This window comes from Micropterus dolomieu, linkage group LG21, assembly GCF_021292245.1.
Source record: "Micropterus dolomieu isolate WLL.071019.BEF.003 ecotype Adirondacks linkage group LG21, ASM2129224v1, whole genome shotgun sequence".
NCBI classification, from domain to species: domain Eukaryota; kingdom Metazoa; phylum Chordata; class Actinopteri; order Centrarchiformes; family Centrarchidae; genus Micropterus; species Micropterus dolomieu.
Genome location: NC_060170.1, coordinates 425,729 through 443,283, shown reverse-complemented (window position 1 = coordinate 443,283; position 17,555 = coordinate 425,729). Strand labels below are relative to the sequence as shown.

Sequence of the window (17,555 nt, the reverse complement as noted above, 5' to 3'; positions counted from 1 at the left end):
TGTTTTTCAAGGCCCTGGAAACATTTTCAAGGAACCTTCATAAGGGCACCAGAGAGTGTTTTTCAAGGCCCTGGAAACATTTTCAAGGAACCTTCATAAGGGCACCAGAGAGTGTTTTTCAAGGCCCTGGAAACATTTTCAAGGAACCTTCATAAGGGCACCAGAGAGTGTTTTTCAAGGCCCTGGAAACATTTTCAAGGAACCTTCATAAGGGCACCAGAGAGTGTTTTTCAAGGCCCTGGAAACATTTTCAAGGAACCTTCATAAGGGCACCAGAGAGTGTTTTTCAAGGCCCTGGAAACATTTTCAAGGAACCTTCATAAGGGCACCAGAGAGTGTTTTTCAAGGCCCTGGAAACATTTTCAAGGAACCTTCATAAGGGCACCAGAGAGTGTTTTTCAAGGCCCTGGAAACATTTTCAAGGAACCTTCATAAGGGCACCAGAGAGTGTTTTTCAAGGCCCTGGAAACATTTTCAAGGAACCTTCATAAGGGCACCAGAGAGTGTTTTTCAAGGCCCTGGAAACATTTTCAAGGAACCTTCATAAGGGCACCAGAGAGTGTTTTTCAAGGCCCTGGAAACATTTTCAAGGAACCTTCATAAGGGCACCAGAGAGTGTTTTTCAAGGGCCTGGAAACATTCTCAAGGACCCTTCATAAGGGCACCAGAGAGTGTTTTTCAAGGCCCTGGAAACATTTTCTGGCTGTGTGCGATCGTCGCGGTCGGCTCACCTGTTCGGGGTCTCGGGGGTCACACGGTCGCAGGACCACGACTCCTCCCTTCTGACTGGCGCGGCCCTGGGCCACCAGACAGCGCCCGGTCGCTAGGTTACGGAGCTGGAAGATGGCGGACAACAAAAGGTTCATCAGCTGACTTTCAGGAGATTCACAGCAACACGGAGAAGTTATCAGGTCAAAGCACGCGAGGTCTGAGCTGTCGGGTAAAAGCTCGCAGATTAAAGCCACCTGAACCGGAGCTGCAACCAGAACTCAACAGGAAGTGCATCAACACGTCACACCGGAGAAGCGGCTGCGTCTTAACATTTTCAGGTTTAATCAAGACGCTCGATGACGTCGCCTCGCGCCCCACGAGATCGTGACGCACACTTTAACCCGCGTCGTCTCCAGCGGCCGGCGGGTGGCGACTCGTTACCTCTGCGACCTGTCAATCGGGATGGCGCCGCCGGAAAAGCTCATCAGGAGTCGGCTGCTCATTTTTCAGAGTACGTTTAGTTTCAGCTGAAGCCGTCCGTCTCTCGGCTCACGCAGATCCTGAGGTTTTAACTTTGAATCCACTTCTGAGAAGTTTGGAGGCGAGAAATCCAAAATGTGTTCAAACGTTTTCAGAGTTGACAAGCGGCGACCACGGCGCCGGCGGGTGTCAATATGTAGCTGCCGACGTGCGCCGCTGTAGCGTTAACCGGTAGCGACAGAGGAATATACCTCGGCGCTGTGGGGAAGAGTTAACCGAGTCCGGCTGAACGATACGGTCAATGTTCGTAACGCCGTCCTGTCTTTAACTTCTCAGGAAGATTTTCTCGGTTTGTGAAACTTAAAATCCGACAACAACAGTATGAACTGAAATATTGCTTTATTATTATAAATAAACTTATTACACTTATTTACCGGCGAGATAAGCGGCATCACGTTTTGTGCGCGGTGGCTTGTGGGACGAACCGTATGCGGAAGTTCAACTTCCGTCACGTTTGTCTGCGGGTCCACAAACCAGCGGGTGACATCACGGCGGCCACGCCCACTTCTGTTATACCGTCGGTGGCTGCAGCTCCAGTTCAGCGAGGTGAGACGGTCTGAATCAGGGGACAGGAAGAACGAACATATGACACGAGACTGTGGTGCTGCGTTCAGGTACCCGTCCTCTCTGCAGGACTTTGGGCCGCCTCAGGCCCTTGTTGACGAACAGCGGCTGCTGCTGCTGCTTGTGGCCGTTGGCGGCGGTCTGCATCTCCGGGTACACCGTGTCCAGGTACCAGCGAAACGACTGACACTGCAGCCGCTTCCTCAACGCCACGCGCTCGCTGATGTCGCCGTAGCTGCGTTCACGAAGCTCCGGACGCAGAGACAGATACTGCTCCTGATTGGACCACAGAAACACAGGAAGCGAGGTCAGAGGACGGCGTCGGATCAGCGCTCTGTGTGCGTGCGTGTGCGTACCTTGTACTCGTCCATCCATACGTGAGCCAGCCGCAAGGAATTGTGGGCCATGGTGTCCTGCCCCCCCGGCGAGCCGTAGGGCCGCCTCTTCCTGAAGATGTGTCCGACCCTGGAGCAGGGGATGATGAACAGCTGACCGCCACACATCCAGATCTGAGCCAGAGACATCGACACACAGGGGGCATGAGAGAGCGGGACCAGGTCCGAGACCAGGTCCAGCACCTGGAACTGTTTCTATTGGCTCAGACTGAAGGACGCCTTCACTGACAGTAAAACACAAACTCGCTCACCCTAAAGGAGATCTCCAGGTTTTCCCCGCCCCATATGTCCATGCCGGCGTCGTATTGGCCCAGCTCATTAAAATACTTCCTGTTCATAGCGAAGAGACCGCCTGCCATGGTGGGGGACCTGAGGGGAGATCAGGTCTGGTTACCTGGTCAGTCAGCCGGTTACTTCGTCAGTCGGTCAGCTGTTTACCTGGTCAGTCAGCTGGTCGGTCGGTCAGCTGGTTGGTCACCTGGTCACCTGGTTACCTGGCCGGTCGGTCACCTGGCTGGTCGGTCAGCTGGTTACCTCGCCAGTTAGCTGGCCTGTCGGTCAGCTGGTCGGTCAGCTGGTCACCTGGTTACCTGGCCGGTCGGTCACCTGGCTGGTCGGTCACCTGGTTACCTGGCCGGTCGGTCAGCTAGTCGGTCAGCTGTTTACCTGGTCAGTCAGCTGGTCGGTCGGTCGGTCAGCTGGTTGGTCACCTGGTCACCTGGTCACCTGGTCGGTCGGTCAGTTGATTACCTGATTGGTCCGGTGGTTCCCTCGGGCCCGTTGAGTTCGGAAGGGGGGACGGGATCCCACTTGAAGTGCAGCCCCCAGTTGAAGCCGCCCCTGACGATGGGCGAGGGCGAGTAGGACAGAGTGTCGGCGGAGATGATGTCGATGACGGGGCAGACGACGGTGCGGCGGTCCCTCTGGATGGGAGCCAGCAGAGGCTGCAGCCACGCCTGGTTCACCTCGCAGTGACTGTCCAGGAAGACCAGCACCTCACCTGTGCGCACAGAGACGGGACAGGGATCAAGTCAACCTGGACTCCCCTAGCAGGAGCTCGAGTAGAGCAAAGCTTGTAAATGACCTTCAGGATCCAGAGGCCGCGCCGGAGCAACCTCCACAAATAAAGTCAGAGATCAACGCACATCACAGATTAGAAGAGTCTCGAAGGCAGTAAGGGTGTAGGATTTAGGGTTCAGGGATAAAGGGGAGAGGTAGGCTGGGACTGTCCTACTTGGAATAAGGAAGTATAGATTGTAGGAAATAAGAATGTCGGATATACATAAAAGTACATATGGATTAAAGTAGAAAAAATTATGCAACAATTAGGATATAGGGAACAAGGATGCGTGAACAGGACGTGGGAAATAAAGATGTAGGGACCAAGGACGCACACATTTAGGATAGAGGGAACAAGGATGTAGGAAAGAAGGTAGCACAGGTTCAGGGCTTGTGTCCATATAGCATTTTTTTTCCAGGCAGAAGCTGAGGAGCGTTGGGATGAAGCGATTGTGTGATTGTCAGTGTCGCGCCGATCTGCAAATGGGCTTTTTGTCTCTGCTAAGACAAAATATTATATCATAAAGCTCAGACAGACCCCCCCATTGTCTTGGTTACCAGGGTAACGAGTACTGCTGCATGTAATATACGATTGGTTGATTGCCTGTAAAGGCGCGACAGTGATGACACCAGCGTGTTTCTGAAACGTCCAGAGATTTTCAACTTGAAGCACAAAAATGCACAGACCGCTCTGAAAAGTCCTGCTGGGTGCAGCCAGTTTTCTGTAGGCGGCCGAATGCTGCTGCGTACGCTCGCTCTGTGCTGCGGCGTGCTGCGGCGTACGCTCTGTGCTGCTGCGTACGCTCTGACAACTGAAGAAAGACGCTGGGGCTCAGACAATAGGCTATATGGACACAAGCCTTAAGGAAGTAGGGAACAAGGATGTACAGGTTGAATCATCCACAAGGAATTTTAATTTTTTTTATTTCAAAAAGGTTTTTTTCAACAATTCCCATTTGTGTTGGTTCTGGCGCCCCCTGTGAACAAAGCGATGAGGTAATGCATCAGTTTGTGGCTTGGGACGATTAATAGTTGTTAATAGTCAACTTCGTTTTAGACCAGGTTAGGTGTAAGCCTACACAGATTTGGTTACTCAGTAACAGTCATTTTGCTGAGAAAGCTCAAGTTAGCAACACTCCCTGCTAATGTCATGTCTTCATAACAACAAGCCAACAATACAGCTCGGCAGCAAGGCCGACATTAACTGTCAATTATCAGCCAGTTGTCTTAGAAGATACAAGATACGATATAATACAAGTCATACAGAGGTATCAGCGTTACACTGGAACTGTTTCATAACCACTTACAAACTCCTTGAAGTTGTTTTAAGGCAGAAAGGAACAAGAATGTGCAGATTAAGGGAACAAGGTTATAAGGATTAAGGAGGTAGGGTATAAGGATGTAGGACGAACCAGTAGCATGTGAGGCTCCTATCATGCGTCCTCTGATGAGTCCTTCCCTCCTCTGGTTCCTCACCAGTTTGACTTTCCCCTGCAGCTCCCCTTTAACGTACCGGTCCAAGTCGTCCTTCAGCTCCTCTGAATCAACACACACCAACACTGAGTCTCAATAATCAATTCAAACACAGTTCTTGTGGTCAGACCACTAACAGAACAAGGAAAACATGTTATCAATCAAACATCTGTGTATCCTGGGCGTTACCGAGCTCACTGTGGTCATCTACCAGGATGATCTCGTGCAGCAGGTGGGCCGGCGTACGGTCCAGCACGCTGTGGACGGTTCTCAGCAGGGCGGAGAACGCCTCGTTGAAGAAACAGATTACCACGCTGGCAGAAGGTAAAGTCAGAGGATACACCTTATCCCGACACCTGCAGAGAACGGTTTACCATCAGTAAACGGGTTGACCATCAGTAAAACGGGTTGACCATCAGTAAACGGGTTTACCATCAGTAAACGGGTTTACCATCAGTAAAACAGGTTGATCATCAGTAAAACAGGTTGATCATCAGTAAAACAGGTTGACCATCAGTAAAACAGGTTGATCATCAGTAAAACAGGTTGATCATCAGTAAAACGGGTTGACCATCAGTAAACGGGTTGACCATCAGTAAACGGGTTGACCATCAGTAAAACGGGTTGATCATCAGTAAACGGGTTGATCATCAGTAAACGGGTTTACCATCAGTAAACGGGTTGATCATCAGTAAAACGGGTTGATCATCAGTAAAACGGGTTGATCATCAGTAAAACAGGTTTACCATCAGTAAAACAGGTTTACCATCAGTAAAACAGGTTTACAATCAGTAAACGGGTTGATCATCAGTAAAACGGGTTGATCATCAGTAAAACGGGTTGATCATCAGTAAAACAGGTTTACCATCAGTAAACGGGTTGATCATCAGTAAACGGGTTGATCATCAGTAAACGGGTTGACCATCAGTAAAACGGGTTGACCATCAGTAAAACGGGTTGACCATCAGTAAACGGGTTGATCATCAGTAAACGGGTTTACCATCAGTAAAACAGGTTGATCATCAGTAAAACAGGTTGATCATCAGTAAACGGGTTGACCATCAGTAAACGGGTTGATCATCAGTAAAACAGGTTGATCATCAGTAAAACGGGTTGACCATCAGTAAACGGGTTGACCATCAGTAAACGGGTTGACCATCAGTAAACGGGTTGATCATCAGTAAACGGGTTTACCATCAGTAAACGGGTTGATCATCAGTAAAACGGGTTGATCATCAGTAAAACAGGTTTACCATCAGTAAAACAGGTTTACAATCAGTAAACGGGTTGATCATCAGTAAAACGGGTTGATCATCAGTAAAACGGGTTGATCATCAGTAAACGGGTTTACCATCAGTAAAACAGGTTTACAATCAGTAAACGGATTGATCATCAGTAAACGGGTTGATCATCAGTAAAACGGGTTGATCATCAGTAAAACAGGTTTACCATCAGTAAAACAGGTTTACAATCAGTAAACGGGTTGATCATCAGTAAAACGGGTTGATCATCAGTAAACGGGTTGATCATCAGTAAAACAGGTTTACCATCAGTAAAACAGGTTTACAATCAGTAAACGGGTTGATCATCAGTAAAACGGGTTGATCATCAGTAAAATGGGTTGATCATCAGTAAAACAGGTTTACCATCAGTAAACGGGTTGATCATCAGTAAACGGGTTGATCATCAGTAAACGGGTTTTCCATCAGTAAAACGGGTTTACCATCAGTAAAACGGGTTGATCATCAGTAAAACGGGTTGATCATCAGTAAAACGGGTTGATCATCAGTAAAACAGGTTTACCATAAGTAAAACAGGTTTACCATCAGTAAACGGGTTGATCATCAGTAAAACGGGTTTACCATCAGTAAAACGGGTTGATCATCAGTAAAACGGGTTGATCATCAGTAAACGGGTTTACCATAAGTAAAACAGGTTTACCATAAGTAAAACAGGTTTACCATCAGTAAACGGGTTGATCATCAGTAAAACAGGTTGATCATCAGTAAATAGCTTTATCATTAGTGACAGGCAGTTTCACCGAACACACTGTGGATTATTACTTTTCAACACTATAAACATGAGCAATAAATATAAACTGATGGGTGGATGACCGGAGAGCAGCATGAATTTAGTCTTAGTATGGAGTCAGGCCAGTCTGTGGGATGAACATCCCTCCAGCAGATATTGCCTCATTTATATACACCAGCTTTTAACGGGATAGTTTGCGATTCTAATCCACAACACTTTTTGTTAAATTCAGTCAATATTTCCTCAGGGGTCTCGAGCTCTTCGTTTTTGCCACACACACAGCCCTGGGTCTGTGAATACAACACAAACAAAGCTGCTTGGAGCGAGAAGCCACAACATTGGTCAGGCCAATCAGCAGCAGGTGGCTGTAGCGCTCATGCTCAAAGCACATTTGTGATGGCTGATCCCAGTTGGTTAGCTTTGTTAGCTTAGCCTCAGCGGTCAGTGTGTGTGTGAGCTGAGCGAGTGCTTGAAGGGGTGCCTCTGTAAATAGAGAGAAACAGGTCAGCAATAAGCCCCGTGCAGCAGCAAATGTGCAGTAATGTTGTAAGTTACAGCGGCCGCAACTTCTCCAGACTAAAGCGGAGCTCCGTGTGTTGTTTACAAAGAGTTGATGGAAGCCTAAAGGGGCTTAGCCTGAAAGCTAACCCTGTGCTTCCCGACTCTCATGTTGTAAAATCTATTTCAAATATCTCTCGCTAGTTTTTTTTACTCCGTTGTGTTTTAAATGCGGTGTTTGCATGCTGTTCGTTAGATTATGTATGTTTGCTACTGGTCATTGTAGAAGTTACTTGCGGTAATCTTACCGATACATAAACTAGACTTTGGCTTATAAAAGTATTTTGAGTCAACACATATTTAAATATTGACAGGCTTGTTGTCACACATTATTGAGGCTAACTCGCTCTCGGCCAGCAGACTGTGGACTCTGTCATGTCTCAGCAGAGTAGGACTGGTCGCCTTGGCAATGTGCATTTGTTTGAGAGCTCAAATATTAACAAACTCTTTGCAGAATCGTTTAACTCAGGTCACCTCACTGAGGTCCAGAGAGACAGAAGGCAGAACTAAAGGATCTGAAGATGAAGGTCTGACAGTGAGCCTGCTGAACGAAATGTTTCATAACCAGCCAACCATCAGGAGCGATCTGGGGTTCGCCGTCTTTGGACGACCCGCTCTCCCTCCCGAGCCTTATCAAAAGGACCGGCGTGCACGGGACGCACATTCATCAATTATATCATAAATATCATTTATGATAGATTATCAGTTTGGCTTATGACACGTGGAGAAAATAGATCAGACGCCAAACTGTCATATAGGTCACTAGATGGAGCCAAATGATTGGCTGAGGGGTTTTAGTTGTTTCAGAAACTGATGACGACGTCTAACTGTGTGAAATGAGAAGTAAACCAAAATGTGATGATGTGGAAACACTGAATCCACATGTTTATTGACAACAGCACAAAGACACTTCTCAAATGTTGAAACTGAGAAAGGCTGTCGTTTCACAATCAAATTTTAAAAACAACACGTTTTAAAAGAAGTTGGGACAGCAGCAACAAAAGACTGACAACAGCTGGAGGAACATCATTTATTTGGGTTAACTGGCAACATGATCGGGTATAAAGAGTCTTTCTAAGGTAAAATTGTTGGGGGGGGGGTCACCTCTCTCTGAAGGACCGGCGCCCACAAACGGTAATCGTAATGTCTCTCAACGTAACATCTGGGGATTTCATCGTCTACACTTCATCATATCATTCAGATTCAGAGATTCAGGAGAAATCTGGACGAGGCTGAAACCAGGACTGGACGGCCGTGAGCTTCAGACGGACCCAGAACCAGACAGGGCTCTGTAGTGGCCTGAACTAAGCTCTCGTGCTGAAACTCCACCACGCAAAGAGGAAACCGTCTATAAACAGGGTTTCTGCAGGTCTCACTTCGTTAAGATCTACATCAGGACACCAAAAGAAACTACAAAGGAAACGCAGCCCCACCATCTCTGGCAGAGTAAATCCATGTGCGGGAGCTTTTCAAGGAGCATTAATGGAGGAAGCGTTCAATGGATGTAGGAAAGTTAAGACCTGTTTATTTGCATAAAGACCAAGAACACAATACTTCAGCGAATTTAAGACTTTTCAGGCCTAAAATTTGGATTTTGAAATGTTAGTCTTTCTAAGACCCCGTGGAAACCCTGACAAACCAGATCCAGGTCCTAAATTTAAATTCTGTTTAGAAATCATGGACCTGCGTCCTCCGGGCTGAAGAGGAGAGGGTTAGGGTTATCAGCGTAGACCCAGTATCTGTGATGGTCTGGGGGGGCGTTAGTGCACACGGGGAACCTGCACCATTAATGCTGAACCATGTAAGGTTTCAACACGTGTAGCAACGTCTTCTTCAGGGACGGACATTATGAAACCCCGAACTGTTGAGCAGCTGAAATCCTCCCTCATGCGGGGACGGGAACACTTTCCGGACTCCAGCCGTCGGTCTCCTCAGGTCCAACATCTGATGAGTCTCTGTGCTGCGTTCAGCTAAACGTCAGTGTCTCCACATCGTCACATTTACGCTGCTGGAGACAGGTTACCTGGCAGCTCAGTCTGCGCTGCGTTCACTTGACAACATTAATCTGTTAAAGTCAGTGTCTCTTAAAATAACAACTCCCCCCCCGCTGGTTCTTACCGGGAGTCTCTGGTGTCGGGCAGGTCCCTGTGGGATCCCAGTCTGGTGGAGATCAGGACGTTGAAGGCGTGCCGATGGTACCCGCTGTCCCTCAGCTCCTGGTCTGCTTCGTTAAAGATCATCCCTGCAGACAGACACATGTCACAGAGACCAGAGACCAGGACTCACGGTGTCACACAGAGACCAGAGACCAGGACTCACGGTGTCACACAGAGACCAGAGACCAGGACTCACGGTGTCACACAGAGACCAGAGACCAGGACTCACGGTGTCACACAGAGACCAGAGACCAGGACTCACGGTGTCACAGAGAGACCAGAGACCAGGACTCACAGTGTCACAGAGAGACCAGAGACCAGGACTCACAGTGTCACAGAGAGACCAGAGACCAGGACTCACGGTGTCACACAGAGACCAGAGACCAGGACTCACAGTGTCACAGAGACCAGAGACCAGGACTCACGGTGTCACACAGAGACCAAGGACCAGGACTCACGGTGTCACAGAGACCAGAGACCAGGTCTCACAGTGTCACACAGAGACCAGAGACCAGGACTCACAGTGTCACAGAGACCAGAGACCAGGACTCACAGTGTCACACAGAGACCAGAGACCAGGACTCACAGTGTCACACAGAGACCAGAGACCAGGACTCACAGTGTCACACAGAGACCAGAGACCAGGACTCACAGTGTCACAGAGACCAGAGACCAGGACTCACGGTGTCACAGAGAGACCAGAGACCAGGACTCACGGTGCCACATCAACAAACTGATTCATGGACTAATCGCTGCAGTGTCACAGAGTTTTAATGTTCCCAGCAGCACCCGAACACACCGCAGCCACTCACCCATCTCAGGCGACAGCTCTCCTCCCTTATTGGCCGGTAGAGGCCGGCGCCCCGCCCTCCGGTCGGCCAGGCCCTTGGTGATTGGCTGGCTGCGGTGCTGCAGGGGCGTCCTGCCGCGGCCGGGCTCCGCCCCCAGAGAGAAGTAGAGGAAGAGGAGGACGGACCAGGTGGCCGAGGTGACGAGGCAGCCGTAACAGAAGTACCTCAGCGTGACACTGGCCATGGTGGCCGAGCGAGCATCGCCTCACATCACACTGCAGAGAGAGAGAGAGAGAGGACAGCTGGGCGCCGTCACATCATTCATTTAGACTTTAAAAGACGCCACAGCTTCACATGTTTTATAGCAGCTGTGGGCCCCACAGGAGGCCGGCTCCCTGAGGCCCCCCCGCCCACACACACACACAAAGCTCATCCTCCTGAGTCCTGAAGCCAGAGTCTCTCAGAGCTGAGTGCTAAAGGGGGTCAAGTTTGGACCAGGAGGACAGAGGCTGACCTGTAAGCGTTTCCTTCAGCCTGAACAGAAAGCACCGAGGGATTTTAATCGTTTGCATGACAGTCGACATGGTATTTATAAATGTAGGGTTCTGTCTAACCGACGGACTGAAGAGAGACTCCATCCAGGGTCTGGACGGCTGTCCCCCAGGGGGACTCTGTTCACCGGGGGGAATCATAACTCATAATAAACCTTCATTTTCAAACAGTCCTGGAAAAGAAAACGGGCAGAACATCAAATTAGAGAAATGTGAAAGATGTTTTTCAGCATCAGGTGTCGACGGAGGAAACGCTTGTTGTTTTGGATCAGCGGCGTCTCTTTGTGCTGGCAGGTGTTGGACGTCACGGCTCAGATTAGAGACGAGGATGCAGGTTACGAGTTCACAGGAACAAGAGGAGAAGATATTTAACATTAAAATCTTTAATGCTGAAATATAAGATCTGGGTTTTTCTTCTTCAGCAGGTACTTTCACCAGATGACTTCAGGTGCTCCGTTTAAAAGAGAGTCATCTGGTGAGTTAGTAGGAAAATGCAACGACAATAAGACCAGATATTAATTTGGTAGTCTGAAACCCGAAACTAAAGCCTCCTGAGAGGTTTACTGAAGCTGCTCTTCTGTTTGTAACAGAGTGCCCTGTGTCGCTGGTACTAATGGGGGCGGGGCCTGCTGTGGTGGAGGGGCGGGGCCTGCTGTGGTGGAGGGGCGGGGCCTGCTGTGGTGGAGGGGCGGGGCCTGCTGTGGTGGAGGGGGGGCGCTATGTGGTGGAGGGGCGGGGCCTGCTGTGGTGGAGGGGCGGGGCCTGCTGTGGTTGGAGGAAAGTTTAGATGTTTCAGTGAATCTGACTCGCCTGACATCCCAGACGCTGCGATGTGACCGTTGATGCTGAAACGACATCCTGAGCAGCCCGAACAGGTTTTTCAGCTGAAGTTACTTTCTTACATCTGTTTCTTTAATATTTAAACTGCACTGTGTGTTTTCTGATTTTGCAAATAAACATTTCAACACACAATGTTTTCAGAAAGTGTCCCCGGTGGAAAACACACCTGTGTGTCGGAGTAACCTTAATAAAAAGAGTTTTAAACGTGTCCTCTGCTGCCCGGAGGGGAGTCGCTGCAGAGATCTAGACTGTCCAACATGGAGACATGAAAATGAATCTGCTGTTATTGATGTTAGAGAGACAAATAAAAAGGGAACATGTAAGCACCTGAAGGCAGTACAGGTTTACAGTAAACAAGCCCAGGACGTCTTTTCATCCTGTCATCTAATCTGACCCTGTGTTACATAAAGAGCCTGGCTGTCAGCTGATGTCAGCAAACACCTGAGCAGGTGAGTTAGCAGGTGTCAGGTGTCCTCTTGGTTCATAATCCTTAAAGTAACAATCAAACATTGACTTCACAGACTCTTAGCCGTCACGTCCTCACAGCCTCTTCATCACAACAACAGATTATAACTGAGCCAAACTACAACGAAGAGGGGAAATAATCCCCGTCTGCGCCAAACTCCATTTAAAAATATTCTGTTTTAAGGATCCCTTTAAAAAACAAACAAGCTGCACATATCATATTATGAAACTAAAGAAAGTCCCTGATCCTGGGGGGTCTTCTCCTCAGTCCTGCATGAATCTGAAACACAGAGCAGCCATGTTTCTAAATCTAACCTTCATCTTTTTGGATGAAGTCACCTGTTACTCGCAACAACAAACCCTCTGAACAGCAGCAACAGCAGGGTGATTTACCTTATTATCTTCATATTTTAATGGATTCCAGTCAGTGAGATGTGTGCCGAGTTAAAGAAGATAATCATGTGTGGCTTCCCTGAATCCGCTAGATCACTGATGAGCAGCGGAACTCTGCCCATCTGTGGTTTAACTTTCAGTTCCCAGGTTAGGAAACCGGAGGCTGGCTAAAACCGTGTCCGAAAATGGAACTCGCTAGCTTAGCAACCGTTAGCTGATCTCGGGGGGAGGAATGTGGGGATACCGGAGCTTTACCGGGTCTGACTCACATCCAGAAACAACACCGACACCGCAGCCTCGGAATGAACTGTACTCACGGGTCATCAGCTTGGAGCAGCTTTGCTCAGCGGCACTCCGGCCAGCTGCTCGGACCTGCCGTCGGGCTGCAGCTCAGTTAGCCGCTGTGGTTAAATCAGCAGGATTTCAGGCGGAGTTCTGACCGCAGCTGCAGAGACACTCAGAAACCTCCGTGTGTCTCACAGACTGAAGATAAAAAGGTCTGTCTGCAGCAAGTTTCCTCTCAGAAACACCATCAAGTCAGGCAACACTAACCACGTGACTTCCGCTCGCTGCTTTCACAATAAAACAAACCAGACGCCTGTTTAAAGGTCCCGACCTTCACAATAAAAGTACAGACTTGAGACTGGATCAGTGTCAGTCCTGGACCTCACATCTAATTTAATCAGCTTCTCTTGATAATAATATTATTAATAAACCCACTGTTTCTAAGTTCCAGAGTTATGAAATAAATACTTATAAAATCATGCAGATATAATAATCAGGGCTGATTCGAAGGCGCTCTGTGTTTTTCAGTACAGGAGAGTAAATCTGATCTGAGATCAAAGCAAACAAAGAGATTTAAAGAAGATGGATTTCTATTTTATGGACCAATGTAAAATTATAAATGTGAAATTCTCTTTTGGTGTTCAGGAAAATAGTTTGTAAAGATATGTTTTATGGTAACAAATGTGAATCATTCATTTCTTTGTTTCTTTATGTATATCTAGCTTTTTGATTTCCTTTTCCTTTGAGGGGGGCAGATTTAATTAACATGAAGATATGATAATAATTTAATGATGAATAAGCTTTTGCTTCAGCCCTTTCAGTCACTGTTTCCTGTTTGTGTTTACACTGTGATACGTTTACAATTATTGTTCAAGGTTCAAGGAGTTTTTATTATCCCTGAGCGTCAGCAGGGCGTAGCATAAATAACACAAAAACAACCATAGTAACCAAGTAAGAAACAAAATAAGTGCATACTACATCAAAGTTCCACATCTCACATTGAATTATTAAACAGCCTACAGCAGCAGGAACAAAAGAGTTCTCATTTCATGATGATGACTGAAATAAACAACAACAACTTGTCTGTCAGACAAAAAGGCCTGCTGGGAAATAATTCCTGTATATAAAAGCACCGAACATGAAAGCTGATCTTCATACAAACAAACACAAACTATTTAAATGTTCAGCATCAGAAACAGGAAACCTTTTCTCCCGACTCCCCCTCAGATCTCCGTCACCCCGAGAAGACAAAAAGTTAAATATGATCCAGCCTGAAGACGTCCTGCTGCAGTAACGTGTTTCTCTCCTGCTTCTTCTAAAGTAACATCAGAGTTTCTCAGGTGTTTCATCTGATGTTCCTCTGCCTGTTGCTGCAGCTTCTCTGTCCATCAGTGAAGCTCTGCCTCCATCTAGTGGCCGAAACAAAGAACAACACTCTCATTCTGACGGTTGCAATATGTAAGAGGTGATCCTCTATGTGAATTTCACCTTGTTATTTACCGTTAATCTCTGGGACTTTAAAGCATGGCCTGTATGTTACTGGGTGTGTGTGTGGACGTGGTCATAAACTGAAAGGCTAACGTTAACATGCTGGCTGGCCCCAATACAGACGGGAGTAAACCCTGTGCATTCTCCTAATGCCGGGGCCTCAAACTCCTGGCCCTCCTCCCCCTTGGTGTGGTCTTGTATATCACGTTTTCTTTTAAATCACGTGGATGGCCGAGTGTGTCGCTTACCTGGGGAACACATGGCACCAAGATGCATTATGGGAATAAGGTGAGCCGGCGGAGGCAGTGAGATGCTTTGGACAATGTTCTGCTGGGAAACCTTGGGTCCTGCCAGTCACGTGGATATTACTTTAACACGTAGCACCTACCTAAGCATTGCTGCAGGCCGTGGACACCCTTTCATGGAGACGGTATTCCCTGATGGCCTCTTTCAGCAGGAAGAATGGTTCAGGAACGGTTTGAGGAACAACAACTAGTTCAAGGTGTTGACTTGGCCTCCAGAGTCCCAGATCTCAATCCAATCGAGCATCTGTGGGCTGGAGTTTTACCACAATTGGCCTCGGTCGGTCTCCTCCAGGTTGTCCTGTGCGGTGGGCCCTCTCCACCTCACGTTGCAGCTATAATTTTTCCTTTTTTACCTTCTCCTCCATCTCTGACCAGGTCTCTCCCTGTGGCTCCTGTATCCCATCAAATAGCAGGTTATTTCGCCTGGATTGGATCTCCAGATACTCCATTTTGTCCATAAAAGCCAGCACGCTGTCACAGACTTTAAAAAATATCTGTTTACATCGAGGTGCTATGTTCCTTCAGATTTGCTGGCAGTCTAGTGTTAGCGGAGTCCATTATTAGTTCAGCAAAGCCTTTGAAATTGCTAAGTTGTAGTTCCAGTAGTGCAGTAAACATTGCTTTCTGTTGCTGCAGCAGTTCATTTACACTGAAGATTGTCACATATTCGTCTTCCTGTTTTGCATCTTTTTTTGGAGGCATCTTTTAGACTTGTCAGCCCACACTTGTAGCACACAAGCAGATTGACAGCTAAAGTTGGGCTACTCAACGTTAGTAGAATCTGTTGATCAGACCCTGTTCAGTCCCAGACCGCTCGCCACCGCTGTGTTGCTCTTGTTCTCGTTCTCATTCTCGCTCGCCAACGCTGTGTTGCTCTTGTTCTCGTTCTCATTCTCGCTCGCCACCGCTGTGTTGCTCTTGTTCTCGTTCTCATTCTCGCTCGCCACCGCTGTGTTGCTCTTGTTCTCGTTCTCATTCTCGCTCGCCAACGCTGTTGGAGGAGCACTGCCAGAGCCCTGACAAAATGACCTCCAGCAGGCCACAAATGTGCATGTGTCTGCTCAAACGATCAGAAACAGACTCCATGAGGGTGGTATGAGGGCCCCACGTCCACAGGTGGGGGTTGTGCTTACAGCCCAACACCGTGCAGGACGTTTGGCATTTGCCAGAGAACACCAAGATTGGCAAATTCGCCACTGGCGCCCTGTGCTCTTCACAGATGAAAGCAGGTTCACACTGAGCACATGTGACAGACGTTACAGAGTCTGGAGACGCCGTGGAGAACGTTCTGCTGCCTGCAACATCCTCCAGCATGACCGGTTTGGCGGTGGGTCAGTAATGGTGTGGGGTGGCATTTCTTTGGGGGGCCGCACAGACCTCCATGTGCTCGCCAGAGGAAGCCTGACTGCCATTAGGTACCGAGATGAGATCCTCAGACCCCTTGTGAGACCATATGCTGGTGCGGTTGGCCCTGGGTTCCTCCTAATGCAACACAATGCTAGACCTCATGTGGCTGGAGTGCGTCAGCAGTTCCTGCAAGAGGAAGGCATTGATGCTATGGACTGGCCCGCCCGTTTCCCAGACCTGAATCCAATTGAGCACATCTGGGACATCATGTCTCGCTCCATCCACCAACGCCACGTTGCAACACAGACTGCTGCCGGATGCTTTAGTCCAGGTCTGGGAGGAGATCCCTCAGGCGACCATCCGCCACCTCATCAGGAGCATGCCCAGGCTTTGTAGGGAGGTCATACAGTCACGTGGAGGCCACACACACTACTGAGCCTCATTTTGACTTGTTTTAAGGACATTACATCAAAGTTGGATCGGCCTGTAGTGTGGTTTTCCACTTTGATTTTGAGTGTGACTCCAAATCCAGACCTCCATGGGTTGATAGATTTGATTTCCGTTGATCATTTTTGTGTGATTTTGTTGTCAGCACATTCAACTATGTAAAGAAAGGAGTATTTAATGAGATTATTTCATTCATTCAGATCTAGGATGTGTTATTTTAGTGTTCCCTTTATTTTTTTGAGCAGTATATATTTTTACAGCAGGTGAAATCATCTCCAAAAAAGCCTGCCTGAAGCCCAGCCCATAAGTTATTTAAAAAAAAAAGATGAATAAAATGTTGTCTCTATTATCTAAAGTCACAAGCCAAGTCAACATAACCCTCTCCCTTGTTTCCACTTTCCCTTTGACCCTGTCATTGTATCATAAAGACACACCTTATTAAAAAGTTAATCATTCATGTATTGGCATCACAAACATCATTCATTAATTTAGTCAATTCAAAGCTTCACACACCAAAGCCGTGGTGCCGTTATAATCACTCTGTTTTACATTCATTGTCCACTAATGGTCAGGCACTATCTTATCATATTTCCTGAACCATCCCTTAGTTATGCTGCTATAGGCCTAGACTGCCGGGGGATTTCCTATGATGCACTGAGCTCCTCTCTCCTCTACTTTCTCTCCCTCTGTATGCAACCTCATCCCATTATTGTATGTTACTAACACAACTTCTCCCCTTTCCGGTAGTCTTGTGCTTTCTCGTCCCTCTCCTCTCTCCTCCTATCACTTCCTGCAGGTTTTCTGGTTCTGGAGCTGTGGAGTCTGGATCTGTGGTTGCGGGTCACCCCCCGTGTTCCTGCTCGACACCCTCTGCTACAACTATTGTTACTAGTCCTATTGTTATTATTGTTATTATAATCATTAACATTACAACTGTTACCATTAACACTACTATAAATATCTGTACCATTTTCCATTTAGTCTATAGCAACATCACCTTTACTGTCTGTACCTCTGTGTGTGTATATTGTGTAGGCTGCCTCCCTCCCCTCTCTCTCCATCCATCCCTCTCTTTTTCTCTCTGTTCCTCTCCTGCCCTCTCTCTCACTCTCTCTCTCTCTCTCTCTCTCTCTCTCTCTCTCTCTCTCCCCCCCAC

The 17,555-nt window shown here is 47.8% G+C and overlaps 1 protein-coding gene across 1 annotated transcript in view; it reads right to left on the bottom strand.

Moving 5' to 3' along the window:
• Positions 1-13,121, bottom strand: part of galnt11 (UDP-N-acetyl-alpha-D-galactosamine:polypeptide N-acetylgalactosaminyltransferase 11 (GalNAc-T11)) — a gene marked incomplete at its 3' end in the record, with an annotated part of 13,652 nt that extends 531 nt beyond the window's left edge. The window contains exons 1-11 of the mRNA XM_046034005.1: positions 12,845-13,121; positions 11,836-11,917; positions 10,300-10,553; positions 9,450-9,573; positions 4,932-5,098; positions 4,682-4,807; positions 2,961-3,210; positions 2,462-2,579; positions 2,172-2,324; positions 1,870-2,091; positions 732-836 (exon numbers count right to left, since the gene is read on the bottom strand). Of these exons, the coding sequence (XP_045889961.1) occupies positions 732-836; positions 1,870-2,091; positions 2,172-2,324; positions 2,462-2,579; positions 2,961-3,210; positions 4,682-4,807; positions 4,932-5,098; positions 9,450-9,573; positions 10,300-10,522 (1,488 nt within the window). The remainder of the gene's footprint in view (positions 1-731; positions 837-1,869; positions 2,092-2,171; positions 2,325-2,461; positions 2,580-2,960; positions 3,211-4,681; positions 4,808-4,931; positions 5,099-9,449; positions 9,574-10,299; positions 10,554-11,835; positions 11,918-12,844) is intronic.
• Positions 13,122-17,555: the final 4,434 nt, after the last annotated feature.